This window comes from Rhinolophus sinicus, chromosome 18 (genome assembly GCF_057876585.1).
Source record: "Rhinolophus sinicus isolate RSI-liver-muscle chromosome 18, RSI-T2T, whole genome shotgun sequence".
Lineage (NCBI taxonomy): Eukaryota > Metazoa > Chordata > Mammalia > Chiroptera > Rhinolophidae > Rhinolophus > Rhinolophus sinicus.
In genome coordinates this window covers 12,870,880-12,893,944 of record NC_142518.1, presented here as the reverse complement: position 1 = coordinate 12,893,944, position 23,065 = coordinate 12,870,880, and the positions used below count along the sequence as shown (strand labels likewise).

At 41.6% G+C, this 23,065-nt stretch overlaps 1 protein-coding gene across 7 annotated transcripts in view; it reads left to right on the top strand.

Annotated features, from left to right (window-relative positions):
• SH3KBP1 (SH3 domain containing kinase binding protein 1) overlaps nt 1-23,065 on the top strand; it is a 321,649-nt gene that overhangs the window by 145,130 nt on the left and 153,454 nt on the right. For 4 of the 7 annotated variants that reach the window (XM_074323349.2, XM_019755427.3, XM_088795261.1 and 1 more), the window contains 3 exons: nt 9,388-9,491; nt 19,346-19,475; nt 20,067-20,126. In XM_074323349.2, the coding sequence (XP_074179450.2) occupies nt 9,388-9,491; nt 19,346-19,475; nt 20,067-20,126 (294 nt within the window). The remainder of the gene's footprint in view (nt 1-9,387; nt 9,492-19,345; nt 19,476-20,066; nt 20,127-23,065) is intronic. The other 3 variants (XM_019755429.3, XM_074323347.2, XM_019755430.3) reach the window with 1 other exon arrangement.

Below are 23,065 nucleotides of genomic sequence, written 5' to 3'. Positions count from 1 at the left end.
CTCATTCACCTAGTTGTATTAAGCCCTCCCTCGCACATTAATTGAATGTCGAATGAATCCATTTATTCACTTATGAACATGTGTTGAGTGTGTACGCTGTGCTAGGTTCTTGGTGATCAGGAGTAAATAAAAAAGGCCCTGGTGGAGGTCGGGGAGGGAGGCTGTGTGGGCGTTTACAATGTTGGGATGATATTGTACATATTATGTGACTTGGTCTCTTATAGGGACACCTTTTACACGTCAGTATACATAGTGATGTGCAGAAACTTGCTCCATCTAATGGCCACTTAGTTTCCCAAGTGATTTATGTAGCCTTTCACTTTCAGTGGACATTCGGGATGTTTTCTGTGTAGAGCTCTGTGCATGTATGCATTTGCTATCAGAAACAGTGCTGCCCTGAACATTCTTATATATATAGCTCTGTGTGTGTGAAACAAGTCTTTCTGTCTTTTATGAGGACTGAATTTAAAATCAAATATACATAATTTCTTGTTCAGCTATGGCCCTGTTCTACCATTTGTATGGATAATTGCCAGTGGACCAAAGACTTGGAAGACAAAAGCAACGTATCAGGCATTGTCTAATATCACAGATGCTTCAGACTACAATGTTGGTAGAATGAGGCACCTTCAACACATTAGCAAGACACGGGCCACCATCTTTCCATCCCTAGAGCAGCGACAATTCAAAGTGTCATTGGCTTTTTCCCCCCTTTAAGTCGTGGTAAAATATACATAATATAAAATTTACCGTCTTAACCCTCTTGGCATCGGTTTGTAAACACACATTGGTGGGTGCCCTGTGTAACACCAGGTTAAGGCTTTAACTCTTTCCCTCCACCCTTCCTGTCCTTCTCCGGTGCCCCTCTGGCTGTCTGGAACTGGAAGTTTGTGTCCACAAAACCGTGACCCACAAACAGAATGTGGAACAGGTACCCATTAGTTCATTCATCCATCCATTTATCAACAATGGTTGGAGTGGCTGCTGTAACAGGCACTGAGCTAGCTGCTGGAGATCAAATACAAGTAAGAGAGGGTCACTGACTCCTAACGGGGGCAACAAATACACAGGAACTGCAGCCCATTGGGCTGCAGATGATACTGTGTATCCGCTGCTCCTTCCCTGTGTATATGATTCCTTCCAATGTGTTTTTCAGACTTTCTCTGTTTTTTGTTGTCTTCCGTTGGGTCATGTGCCTGCTTCTAGGCTCCCTTCCTCACACCATCCTGCATATCCCTGACCCCAGGCACTTCTCACGACTTATTGTCCCCATCACATCTTGCTGTCGCTTCTCTGCCCAGGAACCTCCTCTGGTTCCTCATTGCCCATGAAATGAAGTCCACATCTTTAGCCTGGCATCAAAAGTCCCCCTGAAATGCACTCCCAGTCTGCCTTCCTGGTCTTACCTTGCTTGGGTTGGTGAAAAACGAGGGCTGCAGACCACAGCTTATTTAACTCGTGCCTTGGATAAGTTATCCAGCCTTCCTGTGCTCATAACCTCACAGGGTTGGTACAAAGAGTTGAGGGAAGACACGTCACATGTCTAGCATGGTTCTTGGCGTTTAGCGGACACCTAATCGATGTTTATTTCCGTCATCTCCAACAAGATTCAGTTGATTTTCCTTGTGTGACTTCTGACTTTACCCATCTTCCTCCTCAACTGCCATGGCTCAGAGGCTCTAATAAATGGTCCCCTACTCGTTCTTCATTTTTCTCCTATGTTCTGGTGGGACTTGGGAGCAAATGAGGACTGCTATAACCTCTTTTCAGACGAACCTTGCCTTTGCAGTAGCAGGCAAATGGAGTGACTGTTTTCTGCCGGGCAAAGATGTTGATTACACACATCCCTAGGAGAATCAGGCAGGCTCATCTCCAGGGACCAAACTGTGCTGGTCAATTAAATACTGTACATTTCCACTGCAACAGTCCAGCTACAGTCAAGAGGGGTTTGTGAAGTAAAACCCATGAGTTCCTTTCTTGTTTTTTCTGGCCTGCCATCAGCCTCTGAAATGTCCTTGTCTTCTTCGAATTACATGACATTGAAACAGGACGATGAGTGGCAGTTGTTCCAGGAAAGGGTATGATGCTGGGTCCACAAGATCAGTACTAATTCGGCTTTCTCTTCCTTTGTACCCAGAATCCATTGGATATCCCAACTGAAATGAATGATTTTCCTTATTTAATTAAGTTTGGATTGTTTTTCCATCCTGAGTAGGGAATCTGGCCCCTTGCATAAATTGAAGTTTCCAGCTCAAGAGCAGCTTCTTCAAGAAGCCAGGATGCTGTTCAGTAACTTGGAGAGTTGTTGCACCCCCAGCAGTTTTTGCTAATAAATCATAGCAGAGACCACTGTCTTTTCCACCTCCCGGGTCCTCGGAACACATTTCCAGAGCTAGAGATTACTTAGTGCAACTGTTCCAAAGATCTGTGAAATAAAAATCAGCATGGCAGCATTCACCTGGGTTATGTATTAGGGTAATATTGACAAGTAAGTTTGATTTTTCTCTCTTTTGGAAAAAGATGCTGAATGCAGGACCTGTATAGCCTGGTCTTGGAAAAGTCCCATTTATTTTTGGACAATGGATCTGTCTAGATGTCTCTCAACCTGGCTGTATGTTAGAATCACCCAGGGAGCTCTTAAATCCAGATGTCCAGGCTGCACCTCAGGCCAGTAACATTAGAGTTTCTCTCTCTCTCTCTCTCTCGCTCTCTCTCTCTCTCTCTCTCTCTCTCTCTGTTTTTTTTTTTTTCCTTAAACTATTTGAAAGTAATTTGTAGATGTCAGGACTCTTCATCCCTAAATACTTCGGAACAAGGACATTCTCCTATGTAACTGCAATAGAGCTAGCACAGTCGGGAAATGTAATATTAACATAATGCTATTATCTTGTATTAGTCTGTATTCAAATTTCCCCAATTCTCTCAATAATGTCCTTTATAACCTTTTTAAAAAACCTGTATCCAATTAAGGATTGCAGTATATTTAGTTATTGTATTTCTTTACTGTTTTAAAATCTAGAACAGTTCCCTGGCCTTTTAAAAATCTTATGTGATATTGACTTAAAAAAATATTTTAAAAACCAGGTCAGTCTTTGTAGATTGTCCCTCAATTTGGATTTGCGTGATTGCTTACTCATGGCCAGATTTAGGTTAAATGTTTTGGGCAGAAACATTCTGTAGGTGATAAATCTTTCTCAGTGTATCACATAAAGAGGCACCTGATGTCAATTTGTCCCATCATTGGCGACATGAACTTTAAGGCTGTGTCTGCCAGCTCTCTCCATTCTAAGGGGACCATTTCCCTTCTGTATAATAAATCAGCTGTGGGGAGATATAATACTTTGAGACCCTGTAACTATCCTCACTCCCAACAAGCTTTCATCTACTGATTTAGCAACCATGGATTCTTGCTAGAATTAGTTATTGCTATGATGGTTATTAAATGTTGATTGTCCATTTCTACCATTTTTATATTTATTAGTTGACATTCTTTTGTAAAGAAGAGCATTCCCTTTCTTGTCCCATACTTATCTATCTAACCTTTTTTTAAAGTATAGTTGGTATACAGTCTTATGTTGGTTATATTAGTTTCAGGTGTACAATATAGTGGTTTGACATTTTTGTACCTTACAATGTGATCACCCCCCTAATTCTAGTAATCATCTGTCACCATGTGGACTTACCACAATATTATTGACTATATTCCCCTTCTCCTTTTCACATAACCCCCCACCCCCTCTCTTCTGGTAACCATCCTTTTGGTCTTTGTTTATGTGAGTCTGTTTTTGTTTTGTTTATTTTGTTTTGTTCTTAGTTTCCACATATAAGTGAATCCATATGGTATTTGTCTTTCTCTGCCTGACTTATTTTACTTAGCATAATACCCTCTAGATCTACCATCCATGTTGTCGCAAATGGCAAGATTTGATTTTTTTTTATTGCTGCGTAATATATGGAACCACGAAAGACCTCAAATAGCCACAGCAATCTTGAGAAAGAACAAAGTTGGAGGTACCATGCTCCCTGATCTCAAACTATATTGCAAAGCTATAATAATCAAAACAGCATGGTACTGGCACAAAAACAGACCATAGATCAACGGAACAGAAGAGAGAGCCCAGAAATAAACCCTTGCTTATATGGTCAACTAATCTATGACAAAGTAGGTAAAAATATATGCTGGAGTAATGACAGTCTCTTCAACAAGTGATGTCATGAAAACTGGATTGCTCTCTTACACCATATACAAAAATAAACTCAAAATGGGTTAAGGACTTAAATGTAAGGCTTGAAACCATAAAACCTCTAGAAGAAAGCATAGGAAGTAAACTATTTGACATCAATCTAAGTAATATCTTTTTGGATACATCCCTATTTATCTAATATTATCTATCCATCTATGTAACTAGCTATCAACCTAGCTACCTATTGAATGTATCAGTATGAGCTCAAAAAATTTTTTTGAAATGAATAAATTATAATACATTCCTCAGTACATGCAGTTACTGTCCCAAATTTGGCCTGTGGAAGCCCCATCAAGCTGATCTCTGTGTCTTTTTCAAATTACCCCTCAAGTGTTTGAACACTTCATTAATTTTGGCATAACCACTTTGTATTTTCTTTCTCTCAGCCCTGGAAGAAGCCATTTTTCTATGGAGACCTAGTTCCTCAGGGACTGCTGTTTAGAAAGTTATTGGTAGTTTAATGAAAGCTCCTCAAGTGATTTCAATGTGCCGCCAAGACTGAGAACCACTGATTAGAGTCCTCCAAAAGAAGACCAACTGTTCCTACAAGGACCTTTCACATTGTCGCCTATAATTAGTGGCTCTGATTCATTGTTGAGGTTTAGATTTGCGTGGGCAGTGCCACTTGAGTCAGGTTTAAATGCAGGTCCCTGGCCCGTACCCCAGAGAGTGCAGTTACATAGGTCTTCCCTGCATTTCAACATTCTGACACTGGTGGTCCCCAGGCCATGTCTGGAGAAAATGCCAGAAGTTACCCTGAAAATTAGGGTCTTCTGATTTTCCTCTTTGATTTTATCAATGTTTTCTCTTTTGCAAAATGATGTCAGGATACTGCCACATTCCCTAGGCGTGTGGTGAAGATCCAGTTGATTAATTTAGTGGGTTCCTTGAAAAAATGAAATGATTGAAACCCTCGTAGTCGTACTCTTGTGTCATGGGAGATGTGGGATGTAAACAAATAGACTGTGTGAGTGTTGAAAGTTTTCAGTTGACCCAAAGACTTTTTTCAACCACTGCATTATTTGTTGTTATGTTTTTGTGGTCATTGAATGAATGACCATAAAAGTAAAGTTTTCACATGTCATAAGACCCCCCCAAGAAGGCTCTAAAATATCAATGTGTGTGCTGTTTCTGCAGTGGGTCATGGCACCCTTTTCAGTTTCTGCTATTTCCTTTTTAGAGAATGCAAATGTAGTACATCTCCTCCCCATCCAGTTGGCTTTATTTCATTAAAATATGGGCCCCAGTTCTCAGCAACTGTAAGGAAATACTCCTGATTTGTGGGTTTTCACTTCCTGGTTTCACATTTTAACAATGTACATATTAGCCCAGCTAGTCCTTTCTGCAGTCTCAAGACCCATAGCCAAGAATTCTTCTGAAGAATGATCAGACATGGGAGGCAGTGTCTCTGGAGATATAGCTCCTGACTTGAAATCTACGGCTCTCCACTTTCTAGCTGTAAGACCTCTGGTAAAATAGTCGGTATCTATATGTCCCCTCAGTCTCCTTGTCTGTAAAAGGGCATCAGTGATCTACCCCAGAGGTTCAATATGCACATGAAGAGCTTGTACTAAGTCTTTGGCACACAGTAAGTGCTCAATAAATGTTAGCTGTTACTATTTTATTAAAACTGGTCATGAATGGAAGGTGGTTATGAGGTCTAGTGAGGAAGTTGAGGGTGTGCTTACTTTGTCGTCTCTGTGTGCTTTGTTCCTACATATGAACACATGTGTATTTTGTGGCCATCATGCAGTCTGACAATAAAGCAGAGACATATCAAGTATGTCTTGTGAAGTCTATCTTATTCATACCTTTTGGTAAGCCGTGTGTGCATATATATTAGCATGTATGTCCATAAAACACACACCTAGTACTTCTTTCAATTATGTGTAAGGAGTTAAAGGGTGGTGGCCATGGCCATGATACGAAGGAGAAAAAACATATGTTCTCTCCTCTTTGTAGTTATTCTAATACTATGGATTTATATTGTTGGCCATGATCAGCAAATATATTTACTCTTTTAAAGAAAACTTTTCTTTCAAGCTTTAGTTTATTCCATAGAGAAAAAAGCTCATTGAAAGGTGTTAAAACTTGCGTTCATGTGGACTAAGCTGTGGGCATGAAGGTGATGGCTGAACCTAAGGGACTCTAGCCCATGGCCTTGGGCAAGTCAGACATTTTTTTGTCTTCAGTTAACACCAGTTATTTAAAAGAGGTGACATTGTTGTCTGCATACTTCTTCGAGGAAGGTCAAGACCGACTAGTAAACACCAGTGAAATGCCAGGAGAGGAAAAAAAATGACAAATGAAATCGTTAAACTCCCTTAAATTTAAGATAGATGGAGGCAACGGAAATGCAGTGTTTCCTAATGTCAAACATCCCCCCTGAAGTGGGTTTTAGGTTGGGTAGAACCAGTAAACAAGATTGAAACAGTGATGCGCAGCAGTCTCGGAGTTTGACAGTCATCTGTGATGAGAAAGCCTTGGTGAAGACCTAAGGCTCTGTTATGCAGTGTTGCAGGGAGCAGTTAAGTGCAGATTGCAAAGAGTTTGGAACAGATGTGAGCCGAATTAGTTCATTCAGCCTTGGAGGGAGAGCTCTGAACTCAGGCTAAGGAGATACTATCACTTACTAGCTTGGTGACCTCGGGTAAGTCACTGAGCCCCAGTTTCCACGTTTGCAAAATGATTGCTTATTCTGCCTTCTTTATTTTTCTTTCTAACTCATGTGGTTGGCAGGAAGTGATAGGGCGATGGGTATCAGAAATGCTTTAGAGAAGATCAAAAGCTATCCCAGGGCCAGATGGAATAAGTGTTTCTGCTTGGGGTCAGATCAGGTGACCTTTATCACAGCAACCTGCGGGTCCCCCCACCCCCATATGTTGGCAGTGTGTTTTATAGGACTTTATGCTGCTGATTGAATGACCTTATTAGAGGATTTTAAGAAATATTGACTAGCCTGGCAGAGAGAAATTAGTAAATATGTCATCTTTCCTGATACCAGACAGAGCTTATAGAAGTCCAATGCAGACACTTGGTTCGAGAGAAATCTGATTATTCTGCTCCAGGTTCTGAGTCTTTTGGGTTCATCTTTTCTTGAAGAATATATCACTTTCTCTTTTGCCATTTGTATAGTGTTGAGGTAGATGCTACTTTTCACAGAGGGTTTTGTGCAGCTATGAACTTACATGTAACTGTAAGTTTTGTGACTTCAGCTAACACTAGGTCTTCAGATGTTATTTTTAAGTCACTTCGGTCAGGACTTTGGTGACTTTCGTGGTTGTAAGTGTCTCGTTTCAGACATTTGTCATAATTATTTGTTTTGTTTTCTGATGTGTATCTTGAGAGTTTGCTTTAAACATACCATCTAGCAAATAAAGCTCTTAAAGATTTATAGTAGAACTTTATCTTAAGGGGTATGTATGAGGGCAGGGGAGTCACAGGGCTCGGGTTATGGTTGCCAAAATCACCTCATCACCTAGACTTTCTTAGCTAGAATGAGAATTCTGTATCCTTTATGATGCATAGTGCTTGACTGGTCTTCCATTGTGTTGGAAGCCGTGGAATAGTGGTGGAGTTCTTTGCACTGGGGTACCACTCTTCCTGACTTCCCATCTGAGAAAAGCCAGTTGGGTGGGCCCTCTGTCCCTGCGACAGCCAGGCTCTCCTTGGGTTGCCCTATTCCGCCTGCTCACAATGCAGTTAGCACCGGGGAATTGTCCGGAGAGCTCTGCATTTGTTCTCATCAAGACCAGGCAGTTGGCGATTTTGCACAAAGGGGTGGAGTATGTTTGTGTAGTTGCCAAAGATGTGATTAGACAAGATATTGATTCTGAAGTTCTGCCCTCTTCCCTCTATTCAACTCTGTTCTTCCTTAGTGAGTTTCAGGCAGAGAAAAATGAAGAGAGAACTAGGCCACTGGCTTTTGAAAAATATTGATCAGTGGGTACCTCAGATGTAGCAAAACCCTTCCCCTCTGTATGATGTCCTGCTGCGTGGGGGCCTTAATGTGGCCCATGATCACTCCTGCAGGAATTTGCTTTCTCAGAGAAAAGATTAGAAAAAGGAAAAGAATCCCTGTAGACAGTGTCCAAAAATAATGTAAGCATTTCTAAATGTGTTTCCTTGAAGTTGATGATTGCTTTGGTTTTCTAGGCCATGTGGCAACAGGGACGACATGAGGTGGTCAGCCTTGAGCAATAAGCTTCTGAGCAATGCCGGTCTCAGTTCCTCTCTGCTAGTTACCGATCCCCAGCTTGGGCCTCCACTGCTGTCTGTCTGTCTGTACCCACCCCTCCCTGTCCCCCCCATCACACATACCACATGCATGATTTTTCTCCCTATAATGTATGTCTGTGGTGTGGATAGTTGTGTCTGTATTTGAACCAGCTCTAAGTCAAAACCTCCTAGTTGGGCCACACTGGGTGAGTGAGATGCTATGACCTTGAGTGTCTTCCGCAAGTGAAGTGCGGCCCTGGCTTTTGTCTTGATTTGCCTGGGTTGGTTCTGTGTAAGCACCCAGGGATCCTGCTAGTGGGTCCCCTGGGAACAGAGGGAAGAGGACAGAAGTGGATTTGTTGAGCCCCTGTGGGGGCTTTGACATGGCACCAAGAGCAGGCTGAAATCTAATCAGCCTTTGCTTATCAGGCTTGAGTTTCAGTATGTTGAAAGGGTGATGATTAGTGAGAAAAAGGCCAGGATACTTTATCTTTTCCTTTGCACATTGGGGGAAAATGTACTGTGCTTTGCTAGCATTAGAAGCAGACCATTCTTTTTACTCTACCACATCACATCAGCTTTCATTAAAAATCAACAGCAGCAATACAAAGCCCCAGCCATGGAAAACCGTTTAAGGCAACACTGTGCTCCAGCGCTTCGGGGTGGGGTTTTGCCTTTTGCACCAACGGATCGGTTTCTCATATCCATGCCTTTCTGACCCAGCAGCTTTTAAAAGACCAAGAAGCATTGCTCTGCTTTCTACTGCCTCTCTCTGAGAGACCAGGGCTGCCGTGCCTCTAGCCATGTCCCAGACAGCATATTTGAGACAAGTCAGCTTAATTTGCCTGCATGCCTAGGAAGCCTCTCTTTAAAATCTAATTTTGAGAGAAGAGCTGTATCTAAATATTTCGCTTTTCCTATTTAGGCGAGCGACGGAGGCGCCGGTGCCAGGTGGCATTCAGCTACCTACCCCAGAATGATGACGAACTTGAGCTGAAAGTCGGTGACATCATAGAGGTGGTAGGAGAGGTAAGTGTGGCAGGCAGGTGGGTGTGGTGGCCTCTTGTGGGCTGTCAGAACCCACCCATGGCTGGTTAGCTTTGTCATGGTGGATGTTAAAACTCAAAGAGCGAAGTTGGATATCATGTAGTTGAGTCTCTTCTTACAGGAAATGGGTTCCCAGAGAGGAATGCCACCGAGTCCGTTGGGGGCAGACGTGGGGACATTTAAAACCATGTCTTTCTGACACAGTGTACTAGGTACCTCTGAAATTCCAACCCAGTGCCATAGCTTTTCTCCTCTGCTTTAATTGCTAGTAGACTCTGGGTATCCAGAAGTGTCCTTGATCCATCGCTGGAGGATGGATTTAATATTCATCACAGGGGACATGTGGATTCAGAGGGCAGGAAAAGAAGTAACATTTATAGAAGACCCAACATGTGACAGGTGTGACAAGGTACTTTATGTATTGGTCCATTGACCTGTCACAACCACTTTATTCTGTAGATGAGGAATGAGGCTGAAGAGACTCTAGAAGAGGCAGGGCTGAAGGTTGAAGCCAGGTCCACCTGGCTGGAGATATACTTTCCACTGTATCACATTCCCTGTTCCTGCTTGGTCCTGGCTCCTCGGCGCCAGCCCTGCTGGTGAAGTGTCCCAGAAGACACTAGCGTGGGCTTCTCAGGCCCTACTCCCTTGGGCCTGGGAGAGCCTGGGCTTCGGACTTAGAATCTGATCATTCATCCTGATTCAATGCATGGATGTGTATAGAGAAATACAGTGTCCTGATTGCTTTGGTTTCCTGAATACCATTCGACCTTACAGAAGCCCATGATTTACAAAACAGGAAGCTGGATGTCAAGGAGGAGAGGAAGTGAGCTATGATGTCGATGGAGTGGCTGGACCTATGCTAGTAGCCAGATTTTCTGATTCTCATACAAACAAAGTGAGCATGCATCAAAACTTTATTTAGTGCCTGAAAGATTTAAAAAGGGGGGGGGGAAAGATGAAGGGGAACAACAGGTCCAAACACAAATTTATTTATGTAAAACAAATAAGTCATGGGGCTTCAATGTACAGCCTAGGGACCATAATCAATAATATTGTGAAAGCGTTGTACGGTGTCAGATGGTTGCTGGACTTACGGTGATCACTTCTTTAGGTATAGAAATGTTGAATAACTATGGTGTACACCTGAAACTAATATAATGTATGTTAGCTATATTTTAATAAAAATCTTAAAAATAAAAAAACCTTTAACTCATTAATGAGAGGATCTGTAAGATGGTAAGGCTGGCTCAAAGGAAATTGTGAAAGAGCAAAATGTTTATAATGACTGAAAGAGAAATACTTCATTAAGATTTTTAAGTTAGATGCTAAATTGTATAGCGTCATACTGGGCAATAAAGCTGTAACCTCTGAGGTCATCTTTTCTAGGGGATAAGTCACTTGCGTCTCTGAGGGTCAAAATTTATTTTCATTGCTCTCTGACAGGAATCATCTGCATCGCCTTTGCTTTCCTACCAGTTAACATTCACACTAACAGAGTTGTAAACTAACCTCGTAAATAATAAATAGTGTGTCAAACAAAGATACGTGAGCCGAGGGAATTAGTTAATAAGGTTCCCAGGGTGGCACTGGGGAGACATGTAGTAACCCGTTTTGCCCATTTCCCAGTTTTGGATAATAATAATAAGTTGTGTTAATTTGTCATTCAGTCATCCTTTTTTTTATCCCTGGTGCCAAGCAGGACACATAGGAGACATTTCTTGAAAGCTGAACGAGTGAAAAACAAATGGGCAACAGAGTAGAGCATTTATGCCAATGGTGAAAGGACAAATTTCTTTTTTGTAGTTATTTTTTTTCAATTACAGTTGACATTCAGTATTATTTTATATTAGTTTCAGGTGTACAGCATAGTGGTGAGACATTTATATAATTTATGCAGTGATCCCCCTGATTAATCTAGTACCCACCTGGCACCATATATAGTTATTACAATATTATTGACTATATTCCCTATGCTGTACTTTACATCCCTGTGATTATTTTGTAACTACAGATGGACAAATTTGCTAAGACTGAAACCATGGAAGAAATTCCAGAGGGAAAAATAATGAGTGACTAATTAAAAAAAGAGTTACATTTTTGGTATGATTAGATGTGAATTTAGCTAAACAAAGAGAACAACAAACAGGAAAAATTTTGCAATAAATATGGCAAAAAAAGTTATTATGTATGTAACATATGAAAATATATTAGGAAACTACTATAACAATAATAAATGATAGATAAATCTACTGTAAACACACAAGGGGACATAAAAATGTTCAGCCCTGCTATTAATTAAGTAAATACAAATTAAGATAATAATGGGTCCCTGCTTTTGAAAATCGTAAGAAAATATTTAGTGGTAAGAGTGTTGGCGTGGCTTAGAAGAAGTGTTTTTTTGTATCATTTTTTTTTGACTTTTTATATCTTTATGATCCTAATTGGAAGCTATTTAGCAAGGCATGTCAAGAGCTATAAAAATCTGAACTAATACGCTTTGACCCAGTAATCTCACTCCTAGGAGTTTATCCACAGAAAATGGTTGACAGAAAAAAAAACACGTGAGATGTGTTCGTTGCAGCAATGGTTGTGATAATGAAAAGTAATCAAGAAAGAATCGTTATGTGAATTAAGTTATATTATCCAGCTAGAAGACTGTGAAGCCGTTAAGATGGTAAACACAGAGGCCTTTACATCTGTATTTATTACAATACTGTGCATTGTAATTATGTTATATTCTGCCAACCTGAGAGCTCTTTAACAGCAGGGGTCTGGTTTTTATCTATATTCTTATTTGTGGTACCTGGAATAGTGCCTGAAACCTAATAAATATATACCTTAATAAAGGCTTGATGAATAAAGTAAGTGAATAAATGGAAGTATGAAAAGATTTTTTTGCAAAATAAATGAACAAATTAGAACACAAAATTGCGTATACTAGGATCCAGTCATGTAAAATATATCTCCATGGCGCATGATCAAAGACCAAAAGGGACCAAGAATGGAAAATGGTTCTGTCATAGATGATTTTTTCTTTAATGTTGTTTTAAGAAATACAAGTCAAGATAAGGACAATTATTAATAAATTTCTGGGAAGTATTGCCCACTCTCACACCTGTTGGCTGTAGGGAAAGCAAGCATGGATGGCTAAAGAAGAGTGATTGCAGGGCTGTTATTCTCCTCGCCTAGATGACAACCAAGTTCACCACCACCTGTAAGACCAGTTTCCTTTCCACTCACTGTCAGTTCAATCTTCTGGCCTTGCTTCAACAGGAGAAAGGAAAAATGGCTATGTAGCCTATGATATTTATGTAAAACTAAACATAAAGGTTGGCCTTTTAATCCATATTTTAAAAATTGTATCATCAAAAATTAATTTCCCTATTGTTCCAATTTACTTGTAGTAGTGTAGATTTTGGGCCATTGTCACTGTATAATATAAAATTTGCCCTTTTCTCTTGTAATGGGTTTTGTATAAATGCCAATGGGTAGCTATTCTCTAATTTCACTGAAAACTAAAAGCAAAATGAACAAAAATCTCAAGTAAACAAAAACTCTTAAATCACAGGGACCGACTGAGGTAAGACCATGGCAATACTTTGCAATACTGTTGAATCAATCAATCTATTGGTTAATAAAAATATATCATATTGTGTATGTGAATATATACACATATATGCTATAATCTTACTGATTGATTAATAGCCTGATTCTACAAAATTACAAAGCTATGCACACAAATGCACATACTGTGAAGCAACTAGCACATGTAATCTTTCTAAAGTTCTACAGCCTGACACCCCCAATCTCTTTGTTATCTTGTCGACACCTAATTTGGCAGCAGTCATTTTTTAACCTTCAAACCGTTTACAATTAGCCCTTCATACCACTAACTCTATTCACACTTACATATTTTGAACTATTTAACCAAATAGTGGGCTAGTGTTGAGAGCCACAGGCTTAAGCACGTTTGGGTTGACAGAGCGCTGACCTTATCATTGGGCAGGACTGGACTACCAGCCTCCAGTGCTCAGCCTGGGTAGGACTCTGCAGGGTGGCTTAGAGAGGGAATGGAGAGCGCGGGGCAGTCCAGGGGTGAGTGGAGTTGGCAACGTGAAGTTGTTCCAGAAAACGCTCCCCATGCCTCTGTCTCCTGACTGGAGAGCAGTGATTCTGCTCTCATCATTAGATTCATCACTGTGAACCTAACGGCACTGAGCTACCAGTTCGAAAGGAAAAACAGCCGGCTGAATACCTGGGTATTTTTAAAGAAATCATTGTAAATGCACACTTGTGTCATTTTTGTCCAGAGAGGAGAGGACTGATAAATGCAGGAGAAGTTCTGATTATAAGAAAAACAGAGGGCAGCCACAAGGTTGCCAGAAGAAATGACATTCGAGGGCCTCAGGAGTTTCAAAACTCGCTTGACTTACTATTTTTTGTTTTTTTATTGAAAATCGTCTTGAAGCCTTTTTGTTTCCCTGTTTGTGTCATCTAGAGCTTGAGAAAGGAGCTGTTTTTCTTTTTGTGTAGAATGAGCTTGGTCTCAACTAGTCTGTCTTAGTGGTGACTCAAGAAATGTTCAGAGATTCTCGCTTTTATTGGTTCTTTCTGGTTAGTTTTTGAGGTGGTTTCTCAGTGGTCTCCAGTCTGGCTGGCTGGAAACCAGTGACGGCAGTTTCAGACTTAAAGCCCCACCTGGCCGAGTAGTTTGCAAAGAAGAAATAACTTGGCACTTCTAAGAAACATATGCAGCTCCCTTCTTGTACCCATAGCAGGAAATTTGGCTCTCTCAGCTAGAGTTAAATAGGCTGTTGAAATCCTTCAAAATTTGAACTCAATCAGACAACCTTTGTCAGTTTGGGTGGGGAGATGTGATATTGTGATTTATAATAAGAAGTATATGTTGGGTTTTTGGCCCGATTCTGGCACATTGCTCCTAAAACTCTTGGAATTTCCTAAGTGAAGAGACTGATCAAGGTGTCTTTTGTTATGTTAATGAGATGACTTTTGGAAGCACCTAAAGATGGGGGCTACTCAGTGAAGGGGAAGAAGAGGCTTCCTAGAATAGGTGATGTTTCAATAGGGGCACGTGGAAGGTGAGAAGCACTTGGATAAATCCAGCAAGCACAGGCCGCCTGTGTAAAGAGCCGGGCTAGTGTGGGGAAGGAGGACAGGGTGTTCGTACAGCCTTGCTCTGAAGTTGGGGATGACCTACGAACGAACCTTCGGGGGTGGGTGTGGAGCATAGGAAGCCCCGAGCAGACAGATGCAATCAAATGCGGGTGAGATCAAAGCTATAGTGTTGTCCACACTGAACTTTTAAAGGAATACCCCACTTAAAGGTTTCTTACATATGGGCTTTTAAGGTCAACGCATCCCCACAGATAATTTTCTCACCTGGGATTAGTGACTGGACAAAACTTCAGGATCTTGATTCATCAGAAATGGTATCTTGCTGGCTTGATTTACTATTTGCTTGTATTTTCAAGTTGGAACGGTAGTAAAGCCTTAGCACAGAGTCATTTAGGAATTTGGGGACCTATAGCCTAGCCTGTAGCTGTTTTGAAGGACAGGACTTCCAAGCGTTGCGGAAGGATGTCTATACAGGCCCCACCAGAAACCCTTTCCACTATGAGGAAAATCGTGGCTGTTGCTCTGTCTCATTGGGCAGAATTTGCTTAAATCTTAAATAGAAATTCTATACGTTTTCTTAAATAATTTTCCTTTAAATTTTCCTATATTTTTCTTTTGAGGGGCCCCTCTCATGTGGAATAGGCTTATTCCCAGAAGAATGAGATGAGGGAATAAAAATCAATGTCCTGTGTGTATGGACTGTTCTGGCCCTGCCAGAAAGAGGTAATCAGACAATGAACTACACAGGAATTGGGGGAAAATATTGGCCCAGGCATTTAGGACCTAGATAACACTTGTTTATATTTGGTACAACCAGCTTTCCATGTCCGCAAATCAACAAGGATGGTTATTTAAAGCAACTAAAATGGAAAATAATGTAGGTGTTTGTCTCTTCAGGAAGTGGTTTCCTTAAAAATATGTTTTTTCACTAATTCCACTAATAGAAAAATGTTCTTTAGAAACAATTTTTTTCAGCAATATTCAAAAAGTAAAACTATGTCTTAGCACATTTACATGAAGTTTTAGAAAAGGCAAAATCAATAATGGGTAATAGAAGTCAGATTAGTGGTTGCTTGGAGCTGGATTGACTGGGAAGGGGCACGAGGAAATTTTCTGGAATGATAGAAATGCTCTGTATGTTAATAGAGGTGTGGGTTACATGGGTGTATGCATTTGTGAAAATGGATCGACTTGTAGTGTTAAGATCTGTGCATTTATATGAATTATACCTCAATTTAAAAAAACTTTAAAGAAGTATCTTAATATTTCTCTAGTGTTTTACAAATTTCAAAATGCTTTCCCTTCTCACAGGTAGGACAAAGGACCACTATTGAAATTCTCATTTAATTATTTCTGAATACTTTTTTTAATTGAAATATAATTGACATATAACATTATCTTAGTTTTAGGTGTATAGCACAATGATTTGATACAGGTATATATTGCAAAATGACCACAATGAGTTGAGTTGACATCCATCACCATACATAGTTACAAATACTTTTTTCTTGTGATGAGAACTTTAAGATCGATTCTCTTAGCAACTTTCAAATACGCAACACAGCATTGTTAATTATTGTCACCACGCTGCACATTACAACCTCAGGATTTATTTATCTTAGAACTGGAAGTTTGTTCCTTTTGATCACCTTCATCCATTTCGCCCACCCCCACCCCCTGCCTCTGGCAACCACCAGTCTGTTCTCTGTATCTGAATTTGATCTTTGTCAGTTTTGTTCACCAATCAATCTGTCCTGAGGTCCTCGGGCAGTGTAGTATCATTAAATATTGGTGGAATTGAGTGGGGTACACAGACCTAGGCGTGGCAGTACCTAATTAAGAACAGTGGCCAATAGAGTCAGGATCTCTTGTCCCTTTTGCTCCTCACAGGAAGGGAAAATCCTATTGTGAAGGAATCAGGGCTTCATAGGCCCCTATGGAGGATTTTCCCCAGTGATTTCGGTGCTGTTCATTCATTCATTCATAGTGCAATGGACTACGCTTTACTCTTTAAATGAATGAACTGATGAATGAATGAATGAACTCACTCTGGGCTTTACTGTCCTCAATTGTACACAGGAAGTTGAACTAGAATATCTCTGAAGAGGGATAGTGTGAGGGTGAGGATCATTTTCTCCTATCTCCAGCCTGAATCTTGCAACCAAAGCAGCAGGCTATAGGAAGAAATAGTACTGAAGCGCTCTCACTGGTACTGGGGCCAGACGCCCCTGCCCATGGCGCCTGCAATGAGAAGTGACCCTCCAGGCAATGAGCAGTGGTGTCATTGTCTGCCCCTCTGCTCGTCCCATGGCTAATGATTGACCTCTGTCATTTCCCTGTTGGCCACTCCTCTCAGACTGTGCTGTGACAGTGATACAGACATCTGGGGGTGTGGTGAGGTGAAGATGCCCCTGTTTTCCCAGCAGCAGCCCGCCGATCCCATAAATCAGGAGCACTTCCTTCAGGGATCTGGCTGGAGCCGCTTATTACTGGGAACGGGAACCTTTTAGATACTGTCACACTGAATCAAATGGAATTGGCCCAGCTGCCCTGTGCTGTCGGTTACGCCAGGGACTGCTCATTTGTGGTCCGTGCCCTTGGTTTTTCCCTCCTGTCCTGTGGTTGCGGGAGAAAGAAGGTCATTTTATGCTTCCTCATTCAGGATAAGCACAAAGGACCCCACGCTACAAATCCCGTGACTATTTATATTCAGGCTCATGGTGAGTCTTCCTAACCATTCTAATCCTATAAAAAGCTCCTTGAAAGAATAATACATATCAGTTGAGTTGGCATAGAAACATAGAACGATTTCAACTGAAGTGCTGTTAAATGCCATGATTTGGTATTGAATAGTCATTGGGACCGTTGTGCACAGATGCTGTTGTCTGGATTCTTTCTGGAAGATTCTGTGATCACACAGATATAATCACCACTCTGCAAGTCTGTATTCCATGCGTTCCGTAACAAATGCTCTAAACACCATTCTGATTGTTTCCATGCCATAGGCTCTAGCAGCTTCCCCCTTTCCGGAATGTCTTATACCCCCTCGGCTACTTTTATCTGTCTTTTCTACTCTTTAAGGCCAACATTAATTTTGATTTCTTTTTTTCTCAAAGTCTTCCTTTAGCATCGCGGATCTCAGTGACTTTGACTTTGGGTAACAAGTTTGGTTTGTGCTGAGTCATGGCATTTTCTCATCTATTTACGTTGCATTGCTAGTTTTTAGTGACACCTACCCACCCCACTCTTTAAACCATGTGCCCTTTCTACCTTGATATGTCATCAACTCGTTGAGGGAGAAAAAGGACATGTCCTGTACGGTTCTGTGTCCCTAGCCCTTAGTGTAGAATCATAATACATCTACCTCTAACACCAATCGAGTGTATTAATTATCCCCCTCGTACAGATAGGAAAATCAGCATTCAGTTTGGTCAGAAATTTGAATAAAGTCATACAACTGCTAAGTTTCAGGAGAGGATTTGGACTGGGCTTTTGACTCTAATATTGTTTTCTTTTTTGTTTTAATTATTTTAGCTTTTAAATTGTATTTATTGATTTGAGTAGGTAATAGATACATGTGGTTAAAAAAATAATTCCGGAGGTTGTAGGTCTCTTTCTGTTATATCACACTACCGGTAACTTAAGACTTGCTTATCTTCTAAATGCCCTGTTATTTTCCTCTAAGAGGCCAACTTCCTATTTTTACTTCTGGCCTTCTGTTAGTAGCTCTATCACAAAATCTTGCCATGACTTTTTTAACCTTCTCTGGCTTGTCCCAGTTAATTGCGTGCTAAAGATCAGCTCATACCTCAGAAGGCTTCAGATCTACACCTGCCTTCTCCATTTTCACTGCCCCCCCCAGATCCATCCTTCACTCCCCCACCCAGATGACTACAGTCAGGCTGCCCTCCCTCCCTCCCTTCACCCTATTTCAGTTCATCTCAGGGTAATTTAGAACTGTTCAGAAACCCGCAGGGAGTCCTGCTACCTTCAGATTGAGTTCTTAGCCTGGGGATTCCTAACTGTTTTTGGTAGGCGTCTGGTTAGTTTAGGTAGTCTGGGGAAGCCATTCTCAGTTGTTAAATAATGGTTTTAAATGCATAAAATAAAACATAAGATTACAAGGAGAACCATTTATAATGAAGTAGCTATCAAGCTATTTTAAAAGCAAATTTTGATATAGTAATCTACGTGTAACTACTTATAAGTAATAAGTAATTTCTTATTGATACATTAAATAACAAGGTCTCCCAGCAGGTCTGATAACTACCACCACTTCAGAGTAGCAATGAGCACAAATGATATTGTGAGATACCCATGGCATCTATGATGTGATATGAAAATATCTGTGATGTGTTTGGTGATGAGGCACAGGTCCTTCTAGGATTATTGTGGTATGTTACTGACATTTGTAATCAAAGGAAATACCAAATTTCAGTTTGAGGTTAATGAAAATAGAGTGTTAATTATTTTCCACTTGCATCTATGGCCCCCAGGTTAAACCCCCCATTCCTCAATCTGAATCTCAAGACCCTATGAGGTCTGCTTTCTCGTTGCCTGTTAACAGTAAACTTTGGGTCCTCCAGCTCTCCCTGTGTAGGCTCTGCACTGTGCGCCCACAGATGGGAGAGGGAACTGGGAAGTGACGCATCTAACCTCCTCCCTGTCTTTCTGTTCTTCTGTTTGCACCTGTGCAGGTGGAAGAAGGATGGTGGGAAGGTGTTCTCAATGGAAAGACTGGGATGTTTCCTTCCAACTTCATCAAGGAGCTGTCGGGGGAGTCAGATGACCTCAGCATTTCCCAGGATGAGCAGCTCTCCAAGTCAAGTAAGGACATCCACCACGCGGAAGGGGGTGGGGGCACCGGTGGGCGCAGCTCCAGCTTCCCCTCTGCTCTGTAGCCTATGCCAAGCAGCTGTGACAAAAGCTCACTAGTGTTTTCTTGGTTTTGCCTTAACCGATGCAATTTGGTAGGTTTATCATTGTACAGGTGTGACATGCACATCTTTTTGTGTGTGCAGACGTATACCCTGTACGTCTCTGATTAGGTGACCATCAGCCTTCATGCCATGGTAATACTCTGCCGTGGTTGGCCCATGTTGCTGTGCCTCCATGTACTTCTAAAGTGTTACTCACTGCAAGTCGATAATTATTTTATAGGCAAACGAGATTGCTGTATTTCTCAGCATGCCTTGAGGAACTTGGGGAAGAATGGTGCCTGCAGGCGCGCACACACACACACACACACACACACACACACACAAATCATTGTTGGGGAGAAGTGCTGTGTTCAGTACAAGTGCATGCCAGTTCCCTTAAAAGTATGGCAAGACAGCTGAGAGCCCAGCCCCACCCTGGGTGAACATGCGTGTTTTCTCTGCGATGGTGAGAACGAACTCCAAGTCTTTCTTTCTCCAGGGCCTGAAGCTCTCCTCCCTCCAGCTTCTCTGCTGCCCTTTCCAGCTCATGGAGCAAAAGGTCAGGACCGGGAAGCTTTATTCTCCCAGTCACTAACCCAACTTCCTGCGTGGGCGTCTTGTGTATCTTGTGCAGTCTTGAGCCAAGGTCATTGGCATGAATGTCGTAAAAGGCTTGACTGTGTCATAGTGCGGCATTACCTGGGGTGTTCACTTCCCTTTCCAACAAGAAGAGGACAGCTCTGTCCTGTCCAAATAATTCTTAAACAACTTTTCTTTCCAGTTGGAAAAATCAGACTTGAGGACTGTTCTCAAGGTAGTTGTTTCTTTTATTTAACCAGTATTATGATTGGACAGAGTCCCGATTTGGAGGTAAAACCATTTCCGGAGACGTGCTCAGGTGACCTCCTTCACTTGGTGTGTCAGCGTCTGTGGCTCATACAGCCCATCATACATAGAAGCAGCAGTGCTGGCTGGTTGGCTCAGGGGCTTCAGCTATATTCTTTCCCTCTACTGCCTAAGCCTGAGATGCAGCCCCCCACCCCTGAACCCCGTTCTATCCTATGGTCTATGGTAGGAAGGATAAGAGATGATTTTGGAGCAAATGACCTCCTGCATCTTGGGCCTCCTGCTGTCTTCTCTGGCTTGGGGCAAGGGGGTTCTCTGCTAACATGGCCCAGCTGATGAGTACAACCAGGAGGGCAGAAAGTGTTCTTCAGCCCATGATAGGGGGAGTTATTATAGCTCCCAAACTGTATGTTAGACTTCTAACTGCCTGGTGCCTCCCTTTGTACACTAGAGTCGTATTGCATCGGGTAGTTGGGTCCTGCAATAACAATAGTATACCTCAGGAATGTTGTGGATTAAATGGGCTTTTTTGAAGGGAGGAACAAATTGGGTTGTTAGACCACTATTTCCGTGGTGAAGTGCGTTATGAGTTCCAATAGCAATAATATATGAGGTCGACAAGTAAGTTCATGAACTTGTTGCAACAATGTTGCTAACCTTTTTTGATATCAGAGGGATTATTCATGATGAATTTGTACCAAGTGGACAAACAGTTAACCAAGTTTACTATTTGGAAGTGCTGAAAAGGCTGCATGAAAAAGTTAGACAACCTGAACTTTTCGCCACCAATTCATGGCTCTGGCATCACGACAATGCACCAGCTCACACAGCACTGTCTGTGAGGGAGTTTTTAGCCAGTAAACAAATAACTGTATTGGAACACCCTCCCTACTCACCTGATTTGGCCCCTGGAGACTTCTTTCTTTACCCAAAGATAAATATTGAAAGGAGGACATTTTGATGACATTCAGGACATCAAGGGTACTACGATGACAGCTCTGATGGCCATTCCAGAAAAAGAGTTCCAAAATTGCTTTGAAGGGTGGACTAGGTGCTGGCATCAGTGCATAGCTTCCCAAGGGGAGTACTTCGAAGGTGACCATAGTGATATTCAGCAATGAGGTGTGTAGCACTTTTTCTAGGATGAGTTCACGCACTTAATTGTCCTACCTCGTATATAAACCACCTCACCCATAGAAGACCCTCCAAAAATGGTCATTCTCATTGTTAATCATGGTAAACTCTTGGGACATAACCAGTTAGTAATTTTGAGGCTGCTTACATAACAACTGGTACCATGTTCACTGAAGCATTGTCAGCATTTGGAAATTATTTTGGGATTCCTCTACTGGTGCAGAAAAGGAGATCTAGGGAGGTATTAGACAACCTTGGGAGAACTCTGATCTCTTGGTATCCTGCCATGATAGCTGTGCTCTCATAGCTGGAGGATCAGAGAAGTGATGCCTTTTATATTTTTGGAGCTATTGAAATAAACTCTCCTCTTGCTCCAGGTCAATAATGTGGATGTTTGACCCTGCTCAGCTCGAAATCCACGGTGCTGGAATTCCTGGGGCAGGAGGTTAGGAGGCTGAATGGAATGGTCTCCCCAGTCCTTAGCCTTCCTTTACTTGCTTACAAGGGGCTGCTTCTCTTGTAGAGACGGCCCTCCCCAACACTTAGTCAATTAAAAGCCTTCCATTTTAGGACCAGGAGAGCCCATTAGTTTCAGCAGCCATGTTTAGTTAGCCCGGAATCTGTCCCTTGTTGAGGGAGTTTTGAGGTTCTGGAGATGCATGGTCTCCTAACAAGGATAGACGCTTCTGGTAAGAACTACATGGCTTTTTTAATCTTCCGTATATACAGTTAAGGAGAAGAGGGCCTATCTATCCACCTCTCCATCTGTCTGTCCATATTCATCCATCCATCCTTCCTTCTCTCCCCCTTTTCTTCTATTCATTCATTCATTCATTCATTCATTCATTTAAGCTTTTTATAGCCTGTTGTTACCAAGGAACTGAAGATGGACAGAAACAAACCAGACAGGGTCCCCACCTTCAATCTGCTCACATTGCAGAAAGGGGGTGCACAGATCAGCAGAAGTCCAAGAACATGCCCCAGGTGCTCTGCTAGCCAGGTGTCTGAAGAACAGTGGGATATAAAGGTGGAGAGGCTAGTCCCATGGGGATGTGGGGATAATGATGGTTGCAAAGTGCTTCATAGAAAGCTGATGTGATAATAATGTTCTTGTAGCTTGCTAAATCAAAATAATCCCCTAAAACAGAAAGAAATAGCATCTCTCAGTGTTGTGACAGGGTGTTTAGTAGCCATTTACTCTGATGGTCAAGTTTATATAATCAGATGAGGCCATGTGCAGAAATTATGTATACTGGTAGGACTTGTCTAGGTGGAACCTCTGGTTTTAGAATGAATCTGCTTATTCCCTACCCGCCTCCCCCACCCCCCAGAGAATGGTGTTAGTAGTTTTGATGTGGTTTACTTAAAAAAACAACTTTTGAAATATTCATGGGTTCACAGTAACTTATCTAAAAAACTTCAGGGAGTTCCTATGTACCCTTCACCCAGTCTCCCCCTGGGATAACATATTGTGTAACTATAGTAATGCATATTTACTTTTATCATAGAACTGAGAAA